This window comes from Nesoenas mayeri, assembly GCF_963082525.1.
Source record: "Nesoenas mayeri genome assembly, chromosome: 3".
In the NCBI taxonomy this organism is placed as follows: Eukaryota; Metazoa; Chordata; class Aves; order Columbiformes; family Columbidae; genus Nesoenas; species Nesoenas mayeri.
The window spans coordinates 78340678-78366771 of record NC_137544.1 but is presented as its reverse complement, the minus strand read 5'-3'; the positions used below and the strand labels follow the sequence as shown (position 1 = coordinate 78366771).

Here is a 26094-nt window from a genome sequence, read left to right as displayed (position 1 = left end):
CAGGGTGTGATTCATCTTAGTCTAAAGGAGACATATAAAGCAAACCAGATGACTCACACCCCAGACATGCCTATTTCTCTTCATTGAATATGCAAGGTGACTGCCTCAGATGTAGATATCTAAAGCAGGGTGAGACAAATCCCACTCAAAGCATCATGTTTGAAATGGCAACCCAGGAAAATATGCAGAAATAATGTTCCCCCAGATAGGCAGTACACAGAGAGCACCTCATCCACCTTTTCTAAAGCTTTTCTTCACACCTGCCATTATAAGAAGTGTGAGTATTGTGGAAGTGCCACAAGTTTTTTTATTTGTTGACTTCTTGAGCAGGGAGATTAGGAGATTGCTATGGGTCTGTCATATGGAAGGGAGCAGAGAAGGTCTGTGGGTTCAGCCCACTCAGGAAGTGTGGTGTGAAAGTGGGAAGCATGCTCCGTAGTTCAAAATTCAATACTGTGGGAAAACAGTGTGCTGAAGCTTGATAGTGCCATGGTGTATATCTCTTGCATCTCACAGAGTAGGCCAGGGATTATTAAACACCAGCCAGGCTGAAACAGTCTCCAGTATTCGTCCAGAATTATGGAGGGGCTGTAGCTGGGAAAAGGACTTTAAACTTGCCTGATGCTATATTGTATTTTACAGAAGAGCTTCCCCCTGCAGCCATTTCAGGCTGAATGCTGGTGATATTCTCCTCCATGCCAACTTCTGTCCATCCATCCTTGTGGAGCTCTTAAGCTCCAACCATGCTGAGTCAGTCAGTGCTTGGTCACCCTGATAAATCCTTCTGTTGCCAGTGGTAAGATATTGCAGTGAGCACAACAGGAATAACAAGGCCTGAAGTCAAATTAGTGCAGAGGCAGCCTTTAGAGACAAAACCCAGACTTCTTTTCTTGTTTTTGCTCAGTAATGTCCTATGGATACATGCGTTTTGGAGAGTTTCCTCCAAGTGGGAATTTCCATCTGGACGCAGCATTTTCAAGAGGGCAATCAAGCCAGGACCCTGCTGATGTTGGATGGGAAAACATGATGGCTCATCACTTTCCTCTGTTGGACAGGTGCCACTGTGGCTGCTCACCAGCCGCTGAATGGAGGGAGATGTCCTCTCAAGGTGATCCCAAAGCAGGAAAGGGCATGCAGAGAGCGGACATGACCAGACCAGATATGCTGTGGCACAGTTTGTGATAGAAGTGGGACGTCAGTGTTGTAACCACATGAACTTTAAAGTGACCATGATCTCTGTGACACAGTTGTTCTTGTTCCAAGGGCAGGGGGGTGTTTCCTGCAGTTAAAACCATCAAATAATTAAAGGAGAAAAGAAGTGGTGCATGCAAGCAAGACACTCTGAGATGTATTTTTATAGGTCTTTGTAATATTATACTTCCAAGACTGCCAGGCATCAGTGGCGGCCCCTCATTTGCTTCCAAACACGCTGACTGTCAGAGCGTGATGCCAGGCTCTCTGTTGGCTCAGGGTCGAAAGGATGATTTTGGAGGTCTCGTACAATTTAACCCTGCAGTGAGTCTTTTTAACTGTCTGGAGGCCTTTGCTGTTGTATTTTATTGGTTACTATATGATGATGGGAATGTTGTGATGGGACCTTTATAAACATCTAGAAAGAAAATGTTTGCATTTCAAGTTGTGGTCTGATGCCTAACAACTGAGGACCAGACTAGAGAGCTGCAAGGTGGGGGGTTGTGGGGCTCCAGAGGTTGACAGAGCATTGGGGTGTGAGGTGACCAGCCTGGCTGCACGAGCGATCAAGTGGTGGCTCTTGCCTCAGCACCAACTCTGCAAGAGGCCAAAACCTGGAATACTGGAAAAACTGGATTGTTCCCTTCTCTTTCCCAATCAATCCTGTGTAGCAATCAGTGTGAAAGATTGGCACGTGACTCAACTGCTGGCCTAAACCCCTGCACTGGTGTCCTGGGAAGGGGCTTCCAGTGGTGTCGCAAGGCCTGTACCTCTCTTTCAGAGAGCAAACAACCCTATTGATTTGTACTGCCTATGAGACATGCAAGAAAAAGCCAAAATTTCTGTGCCCATCTTCCATTTTGTGTGTGCCAGTTGCCTGAACAGCACTCCTTCTGTTCAGCTTGGATAATTATTCAGGAAAATGGTCCAAAGCCCTTTTAGGCCTTCTCCTGCTTTGTTGACCAGGTTCAATTTTAATTTTTCCCCCACTGATGGAGTATGCCAGATTAGGCTGAGAATAATGTCATAGTGACTGGAGTTACGCAGCTAGTGAAGTGCATGGGATTAACAGGATGTGGTGTGAGGGGAACCCTCAAAGGTTTCCATTAGCCTGTCTCAGGAAGCTCCTCTTCATCCCCTCTCTCAGCACAAAATAAGAAAAAACCTCCCACATGCAACCCAAAGTAGAAAGAGCAAATCAGGTTCACAAAATTCAGTTCAACCCTTCAAAACAAAACAAAACAAAACATAATATAGATTTATACTGGTAAGCATATTTTTAGTATGGTTGTTTTGTTTTTCACAAAAAGAACAACAACAAAAAAGAAAATAGTACAATTGAAGTAATCTGGGATGTAGATCGATGCCAGAGGATTTCAACACTTGAAACACATGTTTTTTTAACCTTTCCTTCTGTCTCCAGTGTTTTCTTGGGCCTTTTTTTCATAGCAGAACCTCTGTACTTCCATTCCCCATGGCAGGGGTATAGGGATCTGAGAGCAATCAGCAGGCAGTGAAAGTAATGCAGGTAAATGAAATTGCTCCCAACGCCTGGGAGGAGCGTGTGGGGGAGAGTATTTCATTATACAAAATCCATGCTGGTGGAATGTGGCTTTTTTCCCCAGAAATGATTACTTCATGTGATCAAGGCTTGTGCAAATGGGGGTTGACTATGTATTTACCCAACAAAACGAACACTGAGATTACATTTTGGAACATCTTTCTAACCCCTTGAGTAATGTTGACTTGTTCCCATTCCCTACCCTTTGGCTATTATCTGCTGTTTAGTGTCTCTTGTTTAATCTAACTGGCTAATGGGTCACCTTTTAGTGTCACCTGACTCAGTAACATGGTTAAAAGCCTGCAGAATAGGTCAGCACAAGCAGGATGGAAATGAGTGGTCAGCAGGATTGAACAGGATGGACTGGTTACAGAGACAGTCAAGTTCATCAGGTGGCAAAATTCCTGGTTGCCTTCTGGCCCTCCTGTAAGGGGTGTTTTATTTGTTTATTTTGATTAATTTTTAAGCCACACCCATAAAATCCTATTGCTTTTGTCAGAAGGCATTTGGTTAAAACTGCTGCTGGATCAGATACATGTTATTCATATGACCTTGGGTGCATGACTAAGTATTTTCAGAAAAACGGACTGATTGGAGCTGCCCCTAATTTTGAATGTTGTTGCTTGCACCACTTGGAAGACATTTCAGAAAATTGTCCCAAAACTGGTTCCTATACAATTCAGTCAGACGAGCAGTCACTTTGTTGTCTGTGATTGCACCGTGACCTGGCGAAACTAGGTCCTTCGTTTCACTATCTTCCTGACTTCTTCTGTCGGTAGTGGTATACTTGCTCCCCTCTGATGGAAGTCAAGGAGGATTATCTAGCAATGCTTACAGTACTAGGGGACCCAAACAAAAAAATGGCGCTGAACTGAGAAGGGTTGGCTGTCTTCAGATACAACTATTTTGAGTTTTTTTGGGGATTTTTGGGTTTTTTTTTTGCCAGTGAAAAGCTTTAGAAAAGCCTCTCTGATTTTCAACGGGAATTAAAAATCCATATGCCCTATATTAAGTGGCTAATTATGTCATTCATTTTACAGTCTTGCTCTGAATGACTGATTGAAATGAATGATTTTTAATCTCAAGTAGGGGTGGAGGAAAAGGAAGAAATAAATGCTTAAAGGTTTGTTCTGTTTTGGCACTTGCATTTTGGAACATAAGTTTAAAACAAATATGGAATGTCTTTCCTGGAATTAAAAACTGGCCGCTTTTGCAGTTTGATAATCCCTGCTGGGATGTGGTAATTGCATGCGTGATTGACGGGTAGTTTAAAGGGGCAATTCTCTGGTTCAAGGAAGCAAAGGAAGGCAGCAGGACTATAAGAGGAGAGGAAAGTGCGAAGGAAAGTGTTTTAACTTACGATTTTATTAGTTTGGCCATTAAAATGTATTCAGCCATTCATTAAAGCTTATTCATAAAATTCATTATTCATTAAAGCACTTTGGGGAGTGGGGGGGAAGCGCTGAACAGCAACAGTCATTATTTACACTAGCAATTTCATCATGGAATTAGATCATGGGGCCAGATTTGCCTCTGCATTTTGGCAGTTCGGTTTCACTGACATCATGGAATAACTACCAATTTAGACTAATCTGTGGCAGAACAGAACCCAGCCCATACTGCTTCCTTAAGAGGATGCCTTGGGCAATTTCTTTGCTGTTTTACTGCTGGCTAGATTTTGGGATGCTTTACAAATGGATAAAAAATTAAAGAAGTATGACAAATGGATCTTCTCACTGTGCAACGTTCAACTGAATCATTCCATTGAGACAGTTAGTAGGAGATGGATGTGAAAGCATTCACATTAATAATTAGTAGCTCATTTTTAAGAGTTTTCCCCCCTGCTGTCCTGACAATTTTAAAACAAACAGTTTAGATTATCAGCCCTCACATAAAAGGTTCAGGGTGACAGAAGGGGACAGGAAGGGATCACACCAAAGCTCTTATTTTGTTAATATGATTTACAACATGTAAGATCACAGTAGTCAGCAATGGAAAAGAACTAGTAAACCATTGAACTCATGCCTTTGCAAGGAGAGGTGTGTTGGATAATGACCATTCTTCTTCATAGTAGCACTGAAATTCTTCCTCCTAACTGTGATTTTTAGCTGAATCTCAAGGATGGAGCAGCCCACATGAGGCTGAATGGGTGACTTAACACCTATTAATTAATTGATGCACAGAACTGTCTGCAGGCTCTCTGCCTAGAGGCACATGTCAGGCTTTGGGAATTTCAGACAGAATTTCTAAAACTTATTTCCATTGGCTTTGCTCATCCTAGAAATCCTACACGTTATTTTATTATTTGGGTTCTCACCGTGAAACTGAGACACAACATATTCCTTTCTATATTAATGAACAACCAGTCAGGAGACAGCAGTAATGCTTCTAAGTTGTTCTTTATCTGTACCCTGATCCTGCAAGTATTTCATCATAGATGGGGAGGGACTGGCTAGAATCAAAGCCATAGCACAGGTGGTATGTGAGCCCTTGAACTGCCCCCTTTTTCTCAGAGCTGAAGGACTCGGCACTGAGATCTGGCACCAGTCACATGTCACCTGAGGATCTGGGAAGATATTGATCCACAAGTCTACTAAACCAGGTGGTATTATGGAGGCACAACATGAAGTTGAGCTTTTTTTGGGTCTCTTGCTCTGCTTCCTTAAAAATCCTTCTACACCAGGACCTTGGACTCTCCTTGTTGTGCAGGTGATGATGCAAGTCCCAAGGAAACAGCCATGTGGAAAATCTGCAGCTCACCGTCATGGGGCCAGGTTCTCTGATGACAGAGAGTGGAGTAGTTGCCCTGGAGTCAGTGGACTTATTCTAGCTGACAATCTGAGCTATTGAATTTCCAGTTCCTTTTGTGGGAACATGATTTGATCTGAATTTCTGGGGCAGGGCAAGCCAGGAAGATTTCAGACTTCTAATGGGCATTAGAATGTCTTTAGAAATGCAGCCTTTGCCATTATATCTTCTGATCATCTTTCAGGCTGCACAGCTGTCTCTTGCTTTGACTCCTGTACAAAATCCACAGTCTCCACTATAGCAGTCCTTCCCTGATTGACTGTTTAGAGCTTGTTCTAGCACTGCAAAGGAAGAGCTGGCAATGTTCTTTTGGGATGGGCTGTGTGAGCTCCAGAAGAGGACGCAGTTATGCTTGAAAGCAGGGGGGGCCCTTAACACTGGAGCACTCACAGAGGAGCAGAGAAACGGGAGAAGATAGGGACCAGCAACCAGCATTGGCTCCCTGCTTATCTGTGTCAGGTTCATACCCAGTGCCAGTATGAACATTGGATATGGTAGCAAAAAGAGATTAGGGAGGCATGTGTCATAGTGAGCCGTACGGACTGGAAAAAATCAAAAAGAGACAACCCTACACTTCCTCAAAACATAGAAGTACAGAGACAACGTCATGGGTTTATACCAGGTTCCTCTCCCAAAGCTGCAGAAAGAGGAAATATCGACAGTAGCTCTGCTCACCATTCCTTAGAGTCACATGGAAATGTAACCCATTGCTGTGGGGCTGGGCAAAGGGGAACTCAAAATAAACCCATTCATGCTGCTGTACTGGGCAATGGCTCCCACATGTCTCTGCAGCACTTGGATGTATACCAGCTGCAGACTGGAAGAACCCCATGCAGAAACCTAGAAATGTCTCAGAAGCATTTCCAGTCCTCAGAAAAATGACGCAGAGAGAAGGTATCTGCCCCACAGTTGTGTAATCCAGAAGCTGGAGAAACAATAGCTTGGTATGCTGCCAAACTGTGCAGAAAATGGCTGACTCATGCAAATATGCAATCTTAGAACCTGGAGTAATTAGTGGTAGATTCATAAGTGGGGGAAAAGTGCAATGAGACTGCTGAAAGAAAAGCTGTCCTCGCTGCTAGTAAACTACAGGAGCGTCTAAACCTGATGCAAAAGCAGCCAGCCAAAAGCAGAGCATAGGTGGGGCGGACATGGTTAGCTCAGAAGGTAGAACTGAGAAGCATAAAATAACATCAAAAGCAAATGCATAAATATGAAGCAGTGAACATTAGGGAAGACCTTTAGCTCTGTGAGAAAAAAGTGCACGCGATAGGAAAGTTTGCACAGTGATGACGTTAATATGGTGCAAAAGGGCAAAAATAAAACTCTGAGCTATGTGCCAAGAGACAGCAGCAGCACTTAGAAGAATGAATGCTAGGGAGACAGTAGGGCATTGCTAAATGTGTTAGATTGCAAAGGCTTCCTTAGAGCTATGCCAAGGAGAGAAAGGAATTATAATCATGCAAAGCTGAATTAAAGCAATGCAATGACCCCATGCCATTAGGCAGAGTAAATTGCAAGTCAAATAAGTGTTGCTGGCAACAACAAATCCTCTGCTTTCAGCTTCACCCAGCAAATTCATCACAACGCAGGGTCCCTAAGTTTGAAGCAAACAATTCAAGCAGGCAATGCAAGCAGAACAAATTAAAAAATATTTAATGTGCTGAGCTGGCAATATTTGCTAGCATCCCTGCAACTAAGCTATTAGGAGGCATATCAAGAAGCGTTTGAACGGGAGGATGTCTTCCAGGCATACAATTGCCCTCATCTATTTCCATCCTTACAACTTGTGCCTCCAGGAGTGACTACAGCATAAAAGGAAAAAATAATTGGAGCAGTAGAGGGAAGAGAAAAGGAAGACATCTTCAACTAATGTCAGGGGCTAGCACAAGTCACATAAGCAGTATGGATGCTGAGAAGTCAGACAACCTACACCTTTCTGAAAATTGAAGAAACGTCAACGCACACTAAAACAGTGTTCAACTGAATGGCTACAAGTGAGGAAATATCCAGCAGTGAGAACAAACACGTTAATTGTACATGGAGTATTGACAAGAATGGCTGGATAAGGAAAGAAACTACCTCACCATATCCAGGAAAAGAGCAGATGCAAATGGTTGAGAGCACCACTGGGATCAGATGTGAGGTGGGAGGGCATCAGTGCTGTCAGCAAGATGTATTAAAAGGACTCTGAGGGATCAGTGCAATGGCTGCTGATGTTCTGGGGATGGAGGCAGAGACTGTGTGGCAGAAACTGTGATACATCATGATCCCATCTTCATCTGTCAGTTAGAAAGAGTCAGGGAATAGATCTGGAGCTGAATAAAACCATAATGGTGCTGGGATTGTTTGCAGCACTCTGCATGAGACATCTGTTGATCTCCCAAGGGCCGGGACCAACCTCAGCAATCTGGAGCAATACAACAGCTTCCCACTGCCAAATGCACAGACTCCATCCAGAGTCTGCTGGGATTTGTAACCTACCTGACAACTTTTCTTCCACAGTTTTTACATTGTGCAAGTCACTGATATAGCTCCCGAATAAAGACCCAATATGGACAACTAGTATCATCACAGGCTGCAACACGTGTGAAAGAGCAGACACTTAATTACCCCACTGTTAATAAAGAGGGAGATATATAACATATCGCTAATAAGGAGTGCTATTCCTTTGAAAAAGACAGGTTCCACTTGATAACCTATAGCTAGATTTTACTACCTCCAGCAGAACAGAAGGAAACAGCCAAACAGCAAAGCTAAATCTTTCAATAATATCTACAAGTGGAAGATGTAACCATGAATAGGAAAACGCTTGAGCGGAGTGTGATCATAAACTATTGGCAAGCATTTTAGATTGCTGCTGGAAGACCCACTTCACCTTCAGCACATGCCTCTGAAGTGTCCATACTAAGTTTTAGGTATCCAAAATTAAGAAAAAGCCTCACATGGTTATGGCTGTACATAGCCCAAAAATACAGCAACTGAATGTCAGCCAGACAGAAACAATGTAAAGACACAGAAAGCCTCCATCAAGCCGAGTTCACCTCTTTAAGGATTGGAAGAAATCCAAAATGAAAACATGTGGTGACTTCCATTTTTACTATTGGAAAGGCCAGAAAACAGGAGAAAATGTCCCCATTTTCAAGAGCAGTTGAATGTACAGGAAATCACAATACCCAGATTGCGGGGAATGGATACTTTCCTTGGGAATTGCCCAACTCTTCTCTGGAGCTGCAATCTGTGCAGAGGAAGCCAGTAATACTCTGTCTTAGCCAAATATGACAGAGGCTAGCCAATATCGGATGCTCTGTTTTGGCATGTATAGGGCAACCAGCAAAGAAGTAGAAACACACTGATCTTCCCACCATCCACAGGGAGAACAGGAATGCGCCTTCCCACCCCAAATCCGGCTATTTGGGCTGCTACTCCGACTTCTGGTCAGTGGATGAGTTTAAAGCAATGAAGTACTTTAGTGGGCAGAATATCCCATGCAATGGAAACACAGATGTTTGCTTGCAATCCATCCTCAAATTCACTCACTTCAATCATCACCACAGCATTGCCACCAAATGGCAAAGCCAAATTAGCACTTAAATGCCTGAAAATTTCCTAATGCTGAAGAACACAAAGAAAATACATAGCATCTCTGTTCTCAAATGGAGAAACAATCACACAGAAAGCCCAGCTCAATCTGCTTCCATCTTCTGATGCCTTGAGCAGTGGCATCATTATTGTGACTAGCAGCGATGAAAGGAATCACAGACAAACAGAAGAAACATGTGAAATCCAAAGCCTCCCGTGAGTGATGAAATAAAGACCTCCCAGAACTACCAGCAGGAGAAGGTATTACTGCCAGACTATTTCCTCTGGACATATCATGTTCTGGGATGCAAACTATTTTCTTGAGCAGATAAGTTCTTGCTCATCTAATACAGCATTTGTAGACACATATTTCCCTGAAACCTCAAATACATTAACCTGCTGTGCACAGAAGACACAGAGATAGCAGTGAATTATGCACTCTTCAGAGCTGATTGACAGGGTGCAGATCAAAGCAGAAGAAAAAGATCAGTGACTGTGGGAAAACGCATTGCTGAAGAACTCAAGCAGAATGCAGTCATCTGTGTTTACGAGTGAATGATACCCCGACTCCAATGTTAAGCCCACTTGCAGGAGTACCCATGAGGCAGTACAGTACTCTGGCATGAAAGAACAGCCCCTTCAGGCACAGCAGAAAATAGCCTTGCTCCTGAAAGAAGCGAACAGAAAAAAAATAAAAAATAAAAAGAAAGAAAAAAGCAGTACATTACCTATAAAATGAGACAAATGTTAAGCACGTACAATAGCACATTAAAGGTTTGTGCAGGTTATGGTTATGCTGTTCATGTTCAGTGCTGTGGTCTCAAATGTGGCCCAAGCTACAAAACTGAAGTGCCCAATTGGGACTTGTCGTGGACTTGGATACCAAGCCAGCTGGCAGCCCAGGCCGGGGGCAGAGAGGCGGCAGGAGCGGCAGGACCCCCCCAAACATCAGGCACTGCAGCCTTGGCTGGGGTGGCGCCCCTGCCTGTTGCAAGGGGCAAGAGGAGACACGTACCTGGGAGGCCTCAGAAGTGCTCCTTTTAAATGCATCATTTTAGGGAACTGCACTGAGGGCAGGAATAAGCAGCCGCTGCTCATCTCTGGAGATTGTAAAAGACATTTAAGCTTGAGTAACGGGCATCCACCAGCTATGGCCACTAAGTACCAGCCAAAATAAACCCACTTTGAGCCACTCGGTAGGAGATATGCGCTCTAAACAGAAAAACAGAAAAATGATAGGGTGTCCACTAATCAAAAAAGGGCCTAAGCTCCCACCAGTTTTATTTTCAGCCTGCTGTAATAAAATAAGCCTAGTTGTTTCAAAACTATTTGAAGACTGTATTTTCACAGGCCTTCCGCTAAGGCCAAGGAGTGCTTGGAGTGCTGGTGGAACAGCAGATTTAGGTGCCAAAACAATGAGTAGGAAGCGGTGTGTCATACTGACACTTCAGACCCACCTCCTGTCATCCAGTGCTTCTGCAGAGCACTGCAAAGAGGGGCTCCCCATTGCCAGCATTTCTGTCCCAGTATTTCTGAAGCCCATTCTCATTACTGAAACTGTCACCAAAATTGCAGTAACACTGATACTGGTTTTTATGTAATAGTTGATCCTTTACAGAGAAAAATCAGGGTGCCTTTGATCTGGATCATCTCTCAGGTGTTTACTGTCTATCTTGATATGGTGTAAGACAGACATAGGAGTTAGAAAGAGAGATAATATTTAAAGAATGAACTAGGTAAAGTAAGATGTCAGCCCCCAATTGTACATTTCTTAGGATTACAGCAGACATATTGCTGGATTCTGGGTCTCCGATGGCACCTGTGACAGGGAGCTGCTGCAGACAGGGAGCTCTGCAGGGTCTTGTCACTCAGAGAACAAATATGGCCTACGAAGTGTAATGGATTTTTCTTCTTGCTACATCTTTGTGTAATGCAGATACGATTTTAGCCACCAGCTGAACAGTAAATCAAAATGTCTCCAAGACAAAAACACTTCCCCCCAAAGAAAGACAGACAAATAATCTCCCCAACAACTGTTAGACCCAAAATAAAAGCAGCCACCAGCATTTTTATTCGTTAAGTAATTTTTTACTGTCACTGATGTCAATTGGCTTTAATTGATGTCAATTGGCTCCACAGTGAAAAAAAAATACATTTGCCGTGTCAGTCAAAACCAGGCTTACACGATTTCACCTAAATTTTTGGACACAAAATGCATAGTCAAAACAATTCTGGTCATATTTTTGTTTTAAACACTTACAGTGCATTATGAATAATGAGGCAGTAACTTTCTTTAAGGGCTAATGTCCATAACTGGAACAAAATGACAAGCACACTCCTTTAGCACTATGGTCTCCTTCTACCATCTGCTGGGTTTCCTTTGTCATTGCAGGAGTTAAAAGTCACGTTCTTTTTTAAGAACGTGATTACTTATTTTAATCTTCTCCCTTTCCCTCATCTCTCAGGTGTATTTTGTCACTTATGAAGTCCTGAATGGAGAAGTATTGCTAATCTTTACTGAAATGTCATATCTTACCAAATTTATTGCCAGATATGACATTTTTTAAGAGAAAGGAAAGGTTTAATTTGGTTTTGTGAGTATTAAAAAAAAAAAATAATAATTTTGGGTCGTTTTTCTTTTTGAAGTGAAAGAACATTTTACTGACAAAAGTAGGTTGTTTCCCATCTCTAAATGACTCCTTCTTAATTCTGTATTACTCCACACCTGCATGAACAGGATTTTGGCTTGGACATCATATCATAAGCCATGACTAACCAAATGTCTCTTGCAACATTTTATTAACAGTGATCCAGAAATTAGATGCTAAACAAATGTTTTGTTTCTTAAGAGTCCAGATGAATCTGCCTCAATGCTGTTCAGGTGGGGAAAGAAGTTGTGTAATATAAACTGAGCATATTTACATAGAATGATCAAGAGATGAGAAATGCTGAATTCCCCTTCCACACACAATGTCAAACATGCACACACCTCAATACTATTTTTAGACTTGTTTTTCTTCATAGCAGCACATTTTAGAATGGCTTACAGTACAGAATATGGAACTAGTTAGCATTTAGTGTCAAAAAGTTTGTATCAACACGGACTTTTAGGACATTTTTGGCATGTGAGAGGATCTCCTCAGAAAGGTGAAGAAGGAACACACATTTTGGCCTGGTAACAATGCTGAATGTAGAACAAACTTTTATGATAGTCTGCCTGAGAACCTCCTTGCAGAACTAACCAAAAGTTGGGAGTTTTCTCTCTGGCCTTTGTTTTCCAAATGTTTCCATGAGGAAAAATCTGCACCATGATGCGTAAACACCTTTTTTTTTTTAAAGCACAGAGGGCAAGAGATCTCTAAAGTGGGCTAACAAATGTAACTCCTATGTGAGCACGCATTATAAAACCAGTTTCCCATGAAAAAGATTGCAAGATGTCCAAAGAAACAGCTTTTCTCAGCATTCATATATACAGCAATTTCAATGGAAACCAGAAGGGGTCTAGTCTAAGGTCAAACGCTCCTGGAAAATGCCACCTCTTTTTTTTCTTGAAGACAGCTATTTTTTTACCATATAGTGTTATGCCTCCACAGTGGGAAGTTTCAAGAATTATGCAACACTGAATAAAAAAAAGAGTGAACTAATTAGATGCAATAACAGAAGGCAGAGGTCAAAGAAAACATCTTAATGTTAAGATTCTCAAAGACAGAGAGTTATTTTGGATGCCTCCGTTTTGGGGCAGTTACTAGAGGAGAGCCATACTTTCAGAAAATGATTCAGCTTCTGAATGCTGGGTTCCATTAAAGTGCTTGTGTTGTCCAAGACCTGATGACTAGTTATTGTGGTCTTCAAACTGTGTGATTATCATGGTACATTTTCCTGAGTGTAAAGATGTGGTAATAAATACCTCAGCAGTGTGCTTTGAGGTTTCATTTGTTATTGTCTATAAAATGCTTTCAATGGACTTTAATGGAAGACCTCATAAATGTGCAAATGACAGCTATTATAATTTTTTACGAGACTGAGATTCAAGGGGTGAATCAAAAAATAAATGTTGCAGCAATATGAGAAATGCCTCTTTTTTACTATTCTTGTATGGACAGCAGGAAGATAAGCCAAGGTAGACCTGCAAGGCCAAGGTAAATTAATTAGTTAATAATTGATTAAAAAAAACCCACAACACACCCATTTTTTTATTATGATATTATAAAAATGAGATATTTCTAAAAATGAGCCAATCTGGGGGTTTGTCCTTCAATTCCACTATTTTTAAAGTACACTACACTACAAAAACTGAAGAGACTGTAACCTCTTGGAAAACCTTTTAGAGCAGCAAACAAGAGCTGTCCTCTGACTTTGAAGATATCCTGCAATCAATTAAGAGGCCTTAAATGATGTTGGAATGAGTCAGGAGTTTTGCAGAATAACTGGCAGGTTTCCACTTAGAGAGAATCACTGGGAACATGAGAAAACAGGGAAGATTAGCCATCCCCATTAAAGACAACAGCATTAGGAATTGTTTTCAAAACACAAGAGCTTCTTCTTGCCTAACACTTTCAGAGCTGCTGTTCTCAGCTAAACTGATGAGTTGTTCTGTGTCTTTATTTTTAGTATGGGAAACTCAAAATAAACTTGGAAGAAGTTCTTTGAAGTCAAATGCACATGTCAAAATGTGAAAAATACATCTTGACACATCTGATTCCTATTTTTTTTTCTTGTAAGGTTATTTAAACCAGCACAACCTAAAGTACTGTGGAAGACAGAGGAAAATATTTTAAACCTGTTTTCCCTGTTGATGTAAAAGACTGTGAGAGATGGAAAGCAGCAGTGGTCTGTGCCTTGCATGTCCTCACTTCCCACTGAGAAAATAACCTTGCTCTCAACCTGACTAATTCCTCCACTGATCTGAAAACCAAAGACAACTTCTCTGTACCTAGTGGGCTATCTCTGTGCTCCCAAAAGGGACAGCATATCAAGTTTAGCTCATCCCTGAAAAGCTACTCACCTATGCTGTATTTTCTTCATACCCTACATTCTGAAAAGACACTGAGTTGCAAACCTTCACGTTTGTGAAGAAAAATACCTAGGAGTTGGAAATAAAGTGAAAGCTTCCTCCCTGCCTCCGGCCCTCTTGCCCTTCCTTCTTTCCTTCTTCCCCAAAATAAAGTAGCATTTTGCTTTATTCCCACACAAGTAAGTGAGAAACAGATTGATCCTTGTGGTTTGCTTTGGTCATATATACTTTCTTTTTTTTTTTTAATTTTTTAATCTGCCTTCCAGTAGTAATACTCCCAGTAATAACACTAGGGCTTTAAAAAGACTAAAGGCTCCCAGGGTTGCAGCTGGTAAATTTTCATGCAGAAGCTACAAACTATTTTCCCCACTATAGTAGATCCTCTTATCTGGTTCATTATCAGTAGAATCCCCTGTATACCAAAATCCAGAGGCAGCAAAATACTCAGGCATGTGCTTAGAGATAAGCTTCTGTTTACATGATTTCTCACATGAAAATGTATAGACAAAAGCTGTTATGGAGAAACTGTGACACATTCTCTCAATTGTCACATCTCTTCCTATATGTGCTCTTCAGGCTGAAAGCTGGAGAAGCACAGATTACGAACATATTAACAACACTTTGGCTTTCCTGTAGAGCCAATGGTAAAATCTATTTAAGCTTTACCACCCTGCTCTGAATCCTAGCAAGGGGTAGAGGTCAAAAATGAATGGTGCAGCCTATGGCTGAATGGAAAGTCCTAATATTTTTTTTAAAAAAAAGAAAGTAAATGAGGTCACCAAATGGGAAAACTGACTGTTGCTGGGAAGCATTTTAATTCCAGTCTGTACAGCAAATGCTCTTCAGCTACATGAAGCAGATAAAAAATGACTGCAGATTTCAGTAGTGTCCTGTCAAGTAGGTTAGTAAAATAAAGACAGATGGCAAAGGATTATATCTAATTCTTTTTCCTAATTCATCTTTTCCTGACCATTCCACTGCACTCAGTCTAACTATAGATTTACCAGCTTAAGTTCCTCTATACAGCTCACAGCGACAAACCACATAGTATAGATTTGTAACTTCCCATCATTAGGAATGTTTAATTGGACACAACTGCTTTTCATCAGCTGCCTTGAAATGCTGCTTTGGAATGAAGGATGTTTACACTGTTACAACAGTAGAACTCTATCTTCGTTTTTAAAGCAAACATCCTAAAAAGCCCAGGAATATCAAAGTGTTCCTGGTGAATGTAGCTGTCCTGCTCAGTCAAAGCAGAATTTCAGGCTGGACTCTTTTACCTAGACATGGGTAATCTCACAGCACAATATTAACAGTACTGTCCTAAAGATACTTTACTGTTCCTTTCATGTGCTCTTTTTTCCTGTGCAGATGAAGGAAGGAAGCCATGTAGCACAGCCCTGATAATGCTGAAAGCATGCAGCCTATTATTTGGTGCAAGAGAGTTCATTCTGCAGTCACAGCTTCTCACTGCCTGCCTGATACTGTTCTCCCTCCTTCCCCACTGAATTATTTAAAGCTATTTTTTGAAAATTCCCTCTGTTTTTGATGCCTGTTTTCAAATGCCTGGCTTGAGACACACTGAGCCTGATCTTACCAGGTGTGGATGATCAGTAGTTCCTTATGGAGTCAATGGGAAACTGACAGTATTCAGCACCTTCCTAAGCCTAGTTTATAGTATCTTCAGGGAAATGGGGAAGCGTGCATCCAACATATGGTCTGTGCTGTCTCACTGCTTCTACTTGCTTTTACCCCTCTCTCTGTACTAACACCTCCTGAAAATTCAAGATCTGGGCTCTCTTATAGATAGTCCTTTTGGTTTTCTGTGCATTTATCATTCTTGTCTTTGAGTTTCTAAATTTCTCCAGTAAAAAAATCTGGGAAATGGCAGTTACCTTTCTTCCTATACCTTTCCTTTTACTTTCCTCTCCTCTTTTTTTTTTTTTTTTTTTAAATCCAGTATCCCTTCCTTTCTTTTCACCAGAAAAAAAATGCAAGGCACATGTCAGTGACAACAGCACCATCTTCTGTTCTGCACAGATCATGAAGGCTTCAGTCTTCATGAGTTTCAGTGTCTGAACAAGTCTGAATGTATGTAGGGAAGTATGGGTGTATGAAAGACTACAGAAGCTTCTGCTCTATAGCGCTTACCTCTGTGAGCCTTTACATTTGTCTTTTATTCTTCTCCTCATAAAAGATCAGTTGCAAAACTTATGCTACTTTTGCTTTCCTTCCCCATGGCTTAACACATTGCCCATTTCTGATTTTATTTATTTATTTGTTTATTTATCACAGTTAGTGTTACACTTGTTCTCTGTTGATAGTACTGCACTGATTGTCACTAGGGGAATAAGCAGCCCAAATAGATGACAAGATACACACAAACAGGGGATCAACTTATCAGTTCACAAAGAAGGCCATAGACCACAGAAGGTCATAGACCATGTGCTGCATAAAATTTGTGTCAGTGTGACCACAAAGGGATGTTTGGAAGTATAAAAGAAGAAAATGAGGTGGGAGTTAGCACAGGAAAAAGCACGAAGCATTAAGGCTTACTCGGAAGTCTAATATATTGACAATTAAGGCTGGCAGCATGGATAGGTCAGGGTGGAAGTCAGTGTCTTGGTATTAGATAAGAGGATGAAGAACGATAGACTAATGAGTTGGGAAAGGGAAAAGGAAAAGAAGCAGCATGTGTTTGATGTAGCACAGAGGAGGGAACCAGCAGGGACATAAAGGGAGAGGTGGCAAGGTTAAACAGCAGGCTAAGAAACCTATCTTCACAATGGCAAGAGCTAATTAGGATAAGAATGCTTTTGTTAAGCCAGGGAAGGGGATATGGACATGGTATGATGACAGCCAGAAAATAATTTCAAGTATGTGGGTAGATAGGAACAGGTCTGTTTTGGGGAAATTCTGCAGATAGAATTTTCAAGATACAGAGTTTGTTCATATTTCACAATGGAGTTTCTCGTCTCTGTCCTGCTTCCCCTAGGCTCAATAATAGTATTAAATGGCACAGAGAGACTCTGGTTAGGGGCGAGGAGCGTGTAGCAAGCCCTACACCTGTTCCAGGGACTTGAGAAGTATTTCCTGGCCTATAGATAGTAGCAGCCTGTAAAGAGGACATGTGCAGACTGGCCATCTATTTCAAGGCTGTCTGCTATTGCGGTGGACTGGTTTTGATGTTTCACGTAATTTCTTTTAGTATCAGGTTTCTAAAACAGATTAATCTGACCGAGGGACAATATCTCATACGGCAGAAATAAAGCAAGCAGCTGCAGGCTGTCCTCTCTTAAAAAAAAAAAAAAAACAAAACCACAAGCTATTTCAACCTTTGATCTATTTCATATGCTGAGTTTGGAGGGGACCTGGATAGGTCAGGGAATAGAGAACATCTTCTAAATAGGAGCGCAGAGCATATGAGAGATGGGCAGGTGTGGGATATTCTGAGAGGTGGTGCAGCCGGGGCTGAAGGGGCTGTGGGATCCTAGAGGTGGCTGCAGCTGGAGGCAGGGGGCTGCAAGCAGGGCTGGCTCAGGAAGGAGACAGGAAAGGGCTGGGACAAGCTCGGAAAGCAGAGAGAACAGAACAGCACATGGTCTTTGGTGAGGCAGGGGTATGTGTTGGAAGTGTGGAGCTTGAAAGCACAAATTTAAGGTCCCAGTAGGAGAACAGTTAATGAATATGGTGGGAGGGTGTGAATGCTGTGGGTCCTGCCACTTGAAAATTAAAAAATGCTGCTCCTTCCTCCTTTTCTCTGTCTTAACTCCATATCCACCTTTCTGCTGTTTTTTTCTTTTTTGTTTATCTTTCCACATCACGTTCTACTCAGAAGCTTCCCAGTCTAATCTCCCACAGTCTTAATTTCTCACCCACTTCTTTTTGTCTGATAAGACAATCTGCAGTGAAACAGTTAAAATCTAAATGCTGATGTTTAACTTGATGTAATAAGACTTTAGATTTGGCACCCCACTGTGATAAAGGCAAGGCAGAATTCAGACAATAATGGAGAAACAGCACAGCACCTAGTATTTTATTGCATTTTGATTGCTACTTGTTGTGTAGACCTTTAACGCTTCATTTAGTTAAGCCTTACAGGTGCCTGGAAGGGAAGAGTAAGCTTGTAATAAAGAAGTGATACCCCGCTTGGCACTTTTTCAAGCCTGATGAAAGAAACACCCACAATTCATCAGACTGCATGCTATAAGTAAGAAATGGAAGAATTACTAAAGACATAAGAGCAAATGGAAAAGCAAACAAAATGTATTATGGCATGAAGGAGATTTCAACTGTAAGTATCCTATTTACTAACATAGATTATACTCATTCCTCCTCTGTAAAATGTTTTTGTGCGTGTGAAACAAGGAGCTAGGTTTTACTTTACATTTAAGTAAATGTATCAATCTCAGCTGGTTTCTTGAGCTATTTCTAGATTCTGTATTTTCTATGTAACTGAACACATGCAGAGCTGTAAGGCATACAGAAACTGTGCCAGTTAGCAGCTTTAAAATAATTCCTTTCCACCTTCTTTTTCTAGAATATATCAGATATATAGTCACACTACAGGTCCGCTTCTAATAAGAAGTTACAGCCATATTGCAATTCACAGACTTTCAAAGATACCAGATTTATAATAAAGTCTGGGGAAAATGGATAGCCAGGAAAAGGAGAAACTGTGCCCATGTGATTTGGGGAGAGTGACCAAGTGGGAGCTCACACTGAAAACTTTCAATACGTCTTTCTTCTTCAGTAGGTGCCTAAGCAACTGTGGCTTAGCGAAGGCAACTCCCACACCCATTGGAAACCACGTTGTATCCATGCTGCTGTGCAGGGAATTTGCTGTCCATGGCTTTTGCAGGAACGGAAATTTCCGTTTGCCTTTTCCTATGACCATGTCTTCTAGGAGAGTTGTTTGCCACCATTTTTCACATGCCAATCTCTATTTATTTTTTTTTTTTTTCCCAAGTGCATTGTAATATTGTAGCGTGAATTTACACTTACTGGAAATCAGGCTGCTTTTCTTAGTTACGCTTTGGCTGCAGTGGTACATCAAACTGCCTGGGAGTCGTTCTCTGGCCGCAGTGCCAGCGGCCCGGACTCTGGTAACCAGCCAGCGGCACCGAGCCAGTGCGCAGGGACATCTCCCACCTCTTTCTGAGGCAGACGCAGGGTGTTCGGGCAGACTCCCGGTGTGCTGTGATGGCAATGTAGACTGGTTCCAACAACGTGTATTGGCACAATGGTAACAAGAAGAATGACAGATGGGAAAACTGAGTGTTTTGTGTGTTGCTAGTGGTTGATCTCATGAACATGAAGCCTCAAGTTGTGCCAGGGTGGGCTCTGATTGGATATTAGGAAACATTTCTTCATGGAAAGGGGTTGTGAAGCAGTGAAACAGGCTGCCCGGGGAAGCGGTGGAAGTGTTTAAAAGGCATTTAGATGAGGTTCTTGGGAACATGGTCTAGTGCTAGTTAGGTTATGCTTGGACCCAATGATCCTGAGGGTCTCTTCTAACCAAAATGATTCTATGATTCTGTAGTTTCTAAGGCACACACTGAAAACATTTTGCCCCGCTGAGCACAGCACTAACACCTGGAACGCCTCTACTGGGCATGACCCATGAGCACACACCGGGGGTCAGGCACTGCCCCGCAGCCAGGCCAACCGGCACCGCTCATGCGGACATACAGCGCTGTGCATGCGCGGGCCTGAGGGGCTTCACGGCGCCAGGCGCCCCCGGAGCCTCACGGGACCTGCCCGTCCCTCAGCCGGTCGCGCACCCGAGCGGGCGGTGGGCCCGCGCGCGCACCTCCTGCCGCGCAGGGCCCCAAGCGCTGCCGCTGGCCGCGCGCGAGCTGGCCGGGCCCCGCCCGCCCCCGCCTGCGCAGGCGCGGCGCTGCCGTTCCCGCTCGCTCCGCTCCCCCCGCAGCATGGAGGTGGTGCTGGCCGACGCGCTGCTGGCCCGCGGCGGGGACCCCTGCGCGCTGTTGCGGGCCGTCTGCGCGCCGCTCTCCGCCGAGCGCGCGGAGGCGCTGCGCCTCCTGCTCCAGCGCCTGGTGGCGGGCGGGCCGCCGGCGGGAGAGGCCGAGGCGCTGAGGCGGGCGGCCTGGGAGGTGGCGCTGGAGCGGTGCCGGCCGCTGCTACGCGGCGTGGAGGGGGCGGCGGCGGGGGGGTGCGGGGAGCGGCTGCGGCTGGCGCGGGCGGCGCGGGGGGCGCTGCGGCACTGCGTGCAGCTGTGCGGGGCGCCGCTGGCGGCGCGGCTGGCCCGCGACGCGCTGGCGGAACTGGCGGCGGGCGGCGGGGCGGGCGCGGAGGCGGTGGTGGAGGCGCTGGTGGCGGCGGCGCCGCGGCTGGAGGAGCCGGTGCTGCTGGCGCGCTGCGTGGCGGCGGCGCTGGCGCTGGTGCGGGAGGAGGGCGAAGGGGAGGCGGCCGCGGCGCTGGTGGCCGGGCGGCTGCTGCCGGCGCTGGGCGGCAACGAGGCGGCGCTGCGGCTGGTCTGGGAGGGGTTGCTGGGCGCCGGCGGGTCGCCGCGGGCCGGGCGGGCGCTGCTGGCGCTGAGCTCCCTGGCCGACGCGCTGCTGCCGCGGGGCCCGGCGGGGCCGGGGCTGGACGCGCGGCTGTGCCCGCGGTTCTGGCGGGTGGTGCAGGAGGGTCTGACCGAGCGGGACGGGCTGTGCCGCAAGCGGGCCCGCTACCTACTGAAGCGAGCGCTGGACCTGAGTGGCGGGCAGCGCGCCCAGCTGCGCTGCCCCGCGGAGCCCGGAGACGGTACGGTGGGGCGGGGACAGGGGGACGGGCCGGACGGGCTGAACGGCCGGTAGAAACTTGTTATTTTCTGTTTTTGTTGTTGTTAGAGTTAAGTCTGTTCTGGTGGTCTGCCGAGAAGAGTGAGAAATTGATGCAGTTTTGGGAAACTTACATTTTGGTAATGGAAACTTTGGAAGGAAACCAGGTAGGGGCACCCTAAAACCGGCTCTTGTCACAGCTTGTGTGCGATATGTTACTCGTGGCACCGGTACTGTAAGTGTTCAGTAAAATATTTCCAGTTTTAGTGGTCGAGGGTACCTATGTAAGCATTAGCTGGATATTTTTTTTTTTTCCCCAAATTTTAAATACTTAAAATACAGCAGGTGTAATTAATTTGGAATAAATTCAGAACTCTCGTCTATCCCTGAAATAATTCAGCTTAAAGCAGTGGGTTGAACTTTGAAAGAAAAACCTGAATTGCAGCTTATTGAAAGGTCACAAGTAACCTGTTTCTTAGGGAATATCAGGCTATTGCAACTTAATAACCTCTTCTCAGTGGACGGTGATACATCTGTGTGGTAAAGCGCTTGTGGCCTTGGATGGAAATTGCTGAGTTTGACTCAGCGTCCAGTGTTCTTGGCAGAAGGATTCCTGTTCACTTGAGGCTTCTGTAATTGCGTGGTGTTGAGATGTTAACAGTTAGTTTCGAGTACCTCTTTGCAGTTATTGTATTTGTACATAATTGTCTTGTAACTGAAAGAAACAGTATTTACCAAAATGTTTAATTTTAGAGATTTGTGCTGGTTTATTATACTTTACATTAATAAAATGGTTGGTTATTAGAAAGTATTGTTCTTATGGTATAGCAGCATAGAAGTACCCGTTTTTCTTCAGTGCTAACCTGCAATTGAGTGTTATATACCAAGTGCTGAGATCAGTTGCACAGGTGTTGCAGGTTTATTTAAATGCAGTTATATTGTCAATCACTATATTACTGCTGTTGATAGTAAATTCTTATTCATGACTAAGCGCTGCTTGTTTGGTTTGAGATATAAACTGACTACTTACATTGCATCTAATTTGCATTTCAGATCCATGTCATAAAGCCAGTATTACCCAAACTAAACAGCTTGTATGAGCATGCTATATCAGGGGAAAAAGGTAAGATGTAACTTTTCTGAAGCATCTAAACATTAGGCAGTTAAGTCAGACTTTTTTCTTTACTGTTTTTGTAGCACCTTTTTATTATGTTTTGTTTCTCAGGTTAGCTGTTTACTAGGTGGCTATTCCAGTTCTTGTGAATGTAATACATGCATAGGTTGCTTGGCAAACATGGCAGGCAATGCTCCTCTGTTATGAGGTGCAACAAGAAAAAATCCTAATGTATGCTTATTGCTTACTAAGTTATCATGAAATATTTTTTCTGTTGGCAAAGCCAGCTAAATGGTCTTTTTCCACTATGTTTTGTTTTACTTGAACTAATGTGAAAATAAAACAAAGCCAAAGGTTCTTAGAGTAGTCTTATGAGCTAAGTCACTGGCACAACTGTAAAAGGGGGGAAAAAAACCCCAAACCTTGATGTAATTTGGGAGAGAAGAAATAAAGCGAGTGCTGAGACAGCATCGTGAAGGATATAATACGAAGTTTTGTAGGGCAGAATGGAGCACATCTAATTAGATAATGCACAACGTTAGAAGTTCAAAGATTTTCTAAAGTGGGAAGACTATTAATGTGAAAGTATTGCAGGTGAATACAGTGTTGGGATGAGGAGAGTTGCAGAAAGAGGGAATGTGTTTTTTGTATTTGTTGGCTATTTTAATTTATAACTACTTAAATTCAGATGGTAAGTTTTGAAACACATGTTAATTTTTTAATATAACTGAAATTTAGCAGGCTAATTTTATAAATCTTATAATCCACTTTTAAAAATACCTTGTGTATTGGCTGTGATGTTATCTAGAATGTCAATATGTTGTCTGCTAGTTTGATAAATTTCCATAAAACATAATGTTGCATAAAGCATATGTTAATGTATCATTGTTATTTCTGTATAAGTTTAGAAGAATTTACTTTTGTAACAGGTTGTTGGTTGTTTCACCCATCATGGCACATGTGCATCTATAAACGAATGTTTGAGAGTGAGAATAAAACATTGACAAAGGAAGGCATTCTTCATTTTCTGGAGCTTTATGAAACAAAACATCTGCCAAATGCACTTGGTTTTTCAGAGGTAAGGTTGTTATTATTACTTGCCAGAACATACAGATACTCTAATTTGTCATATATCTTAACACAATTGCCTGAGTACTGTTGAAATTAGACACATTGTGTAAAAGTACCCTTTTATTTAGCTGTGCAAGTGGTAGCAATATTTGTCAGTGGTGTCAAATATGTAATTGAAAAATGGCAAGGCTAGAGGGAATGTGGTTTTGCGTTTCCCATATTTCAAACTAGTGCTCTCTAATTAGTGTTAGCTCCCAACTTATTGGAATTTGTTACCAGAAGTGAAGTTTTCAGGAGCATGATTGGCTCAGATTTTCGGAGTACCTCAACCTCTCCAAAATTATTAATATTACTTGATCAGAGTCTTCGATTAAACCTGGTCAACAGGCTTCAAGTCTGTGAATAGTATCTCCTACTCAAGGATGGATTTTGAAGATCCATTGCTAGACAACCCTGTGAGGGTGTGAATGTCTTTGTGGTATAATCAGTATATTGCTGTATCCCATTATGGATCACACTTTAACGTATTCCATGTGTGGGAATAAATATTTTCCTTTATCCAAGTATAAAGTTATTTTATTTATTAGTATGGTATGCAAGTTGCCTCCACAACCAGCCTACGCCTTAGTAAGGAATGATCTGTTTTATACTTTTATTTCTTTCTTCTCTCTTTCATAGAAGGAGCTTTGCCTTCAGAGGTTAACTTTTCCTATTTATACACATGAAGTCAACCTCTCTATGATGAACTTGAAATCCAGTCAACCTTAAAACACACCCTAGATCTTTCTGCTTCTGTTGGTCCCTAGTCTTTCTTTTAGTTAATGTTTAAATATCTTTCCTCTAGCCATCTCCTGAAAGGGTTTCTTATTTGCCTGCAGCATTCACAATGCTCTGTGAAATGTACCTCATGAAAAAAATGGCTTTACTTGTTTATTCTTCTCCTTCCCTTTCTCTTTACTTTCTGCCTCCTTTTGCTTCCACTAGTTACTACTAGCCAAGGGTGTTCTCTAATTTCTGACTGTCCTTTTAACATCTGGTGAAATGATGCTAGCTAGCCTTTATGTAACAGTGTGTTGCAGGTGTGCGTTTAGCTGTTGTTCTTGTTTCCTTTTATCAGTTTGTTATTGGACCATTAATGGATGCCCTCTCAGAAAGTTTCCTCTATAGCAGGTGAGCCACTGATTTATTTTTTTTTTCTTATTCATTGTGGGAAATGTATTCTAATAATACTGGTTAGAGTATGTGGGTAAAATCTTGGATAAAGGAAAACACATTAACAAATGGTGTTGCTAAACTCTCTGACAGCTAAAGAGTTTATCAGGAAAGGTGAGTGGCTGTAAGGAAGATGAACTGGGTTCAATTTTATCCTAGTAATAGCAAGTAACATAGGGATGTCTCAAGGTCCTATTTTACACCTGATGTGGAAATATTAATTTGGAAGTGAAGTGAGGTATGATAAATGAATAAATTATTGAAGTTTGTTGTTTTTTTTTTTTTTTCTTGCCATACAGAAAGAAGAGGCTGCTCTAATTGTTACCATGTTATAACTGATAGAAGTGGTTTTTTTACAGTGCCTGATTATCTTTTAGGAAATTAATACTTTTTCTCAGGAGACTATTTGGGGTGGACAGATGACAGTAGCCTCCCTTGGTGTAAATACATAAAAAAGAGTTAAAAGTTTGAGGAGTTGCCAGTTGCTGTACATGTGGTGTACTGTTGGCATTCAGTCCCTTTGTGTTAGCTGCATGGAGAGTATAAATGCACTTTATCCACTGAACATCATGCCAGATGAAGTGGCTTGGATGCTTCATCTAGCACTCTGAAACTCTGTTCAGGATGAAACTCAAGTAGCCTTGACTGGCTGGCCATGTTAAGCAGCTAGAAAAGTTGACATTATCTATTTGTGGCACTTTTGGGGAGGGGAGTATGACTGTCACTCATCAAACTGCTGATAGGTTTGGATTTGGTGGTTCTGTATATCTGGATAAAGCACAGTCAGAATTGATTGTGTCACCTAAACACAGCAGGAGAAATGTGGCTCCTTTGGGCTCTGGCAGCAGTTGTGCATTTCTCATCTGGCACAACTGGGCATGCATGGGCATGCACTGATGGGAAGTCAGAGCTTGAAACAGCTGCTGAGTGTTTTGGTGTGTATGTTGGAGCTGTGTTGGATTGATGCTTCGTCATCATCTCTCTGAGCTTCTGTATTTCTGGTGAAACGTGTTGGCATATGTAGAGGAGGGTGCGTATTTGAGTATACCAAGAACATACAAAGTTATTACGGTTACTGTTAAGCTATATGAGAGAAAACTAAAATTTCAGACTGTCTGATGCTAATCTCTTATAGCCAGGGTCCTGAGATTTGATAGGACACAGATTGTCTGTGTTGGACTCATAGAAGGTTTCTTGCATCTTTACATAAAAGCTTCTATGCTGGTCAGTGGTTTTGTTTATACTGACTTTATAACCTGTTCCAAGGAGAAGTCCTTGCTCCCTAGCACACTTGTGCAGGTAATTTGTCTTTGCTGTTCTCCAGCTCAGGCTGGTTGCGTTCCCGCTGCGTACCACGGATGTTGTCTTGTGGGCCTTGGCAACCCACTCCTGGAGGCCCATGGCGTTCTGTGGGTGTGGGCATGGGGTTGAGCTGACAGTGCTGTTCCTTACTCTGGCCTCAATGTGAGGTGCTCTCAGGCCTAAGTAACTTGACTTGAAGCTGTGTTTGAATGCTGGAGTGTGCTGCCACTGTGGTCTTGTAGGTGGCCAGGGAGAGTTGTGCTGTTTTGACCGTCCCCATCTTTGTGTGTTTGCTGGGTGCTGTTGGAATGCTGGGGTAAGTGGAGGGTGCAATCTTACACACTTGATTTCTGTGGCCTTTTGGAGCAGCCTCTGCAGTGATTTAACCACTGAACCACACTTTGGTTTTGTCTAGGGGCAGCCCTACTTACAGCTGTTAACATGCCAGTTT

The 26094-nt window shown here is 42.9% G+C and overlaps 1 protein-coding gene across 3 annotated transcripts in view; it reads left to right on the top strand.

Annotated features, from left to right (window-relative positions):
• Positions 1-20089: 20089 nt before the first annotated feature.
• TARBP1 (tRNA guanosine 2 -O-methyltransferase TARBP1) overlaps positions 20090-26094 on the top strand; it is a gene marked incomplete at its 5' end in the record, with an annotated part of 37799 nt that continues 31794 nt past the window's right edge. For all 3 annotated transcript variants that reach the window (XR_013922019.1, XM_080342632.1, XM_080342631.1), the window contains 5 exons: positions 20090-20927; positions 21014-21111; positions 21998-22067; positions 22988-23136; positions 24247-24299. Coding sequence is in view for 2 of the 3 variants with exons in the window: in XM_080342632.1 (XP_080198758.1) it covers positions 20090-20927; positions 21014-21111; positions 21998-22067; positions 22988-23136; positions 24247-24299 (1208 nt within the window). The remainder of the gene's footprint in view (positions 20928-21013; positions 21112-21997; positions 22068-22987; positions 23137-24246; positions 24300-26094) is intronic.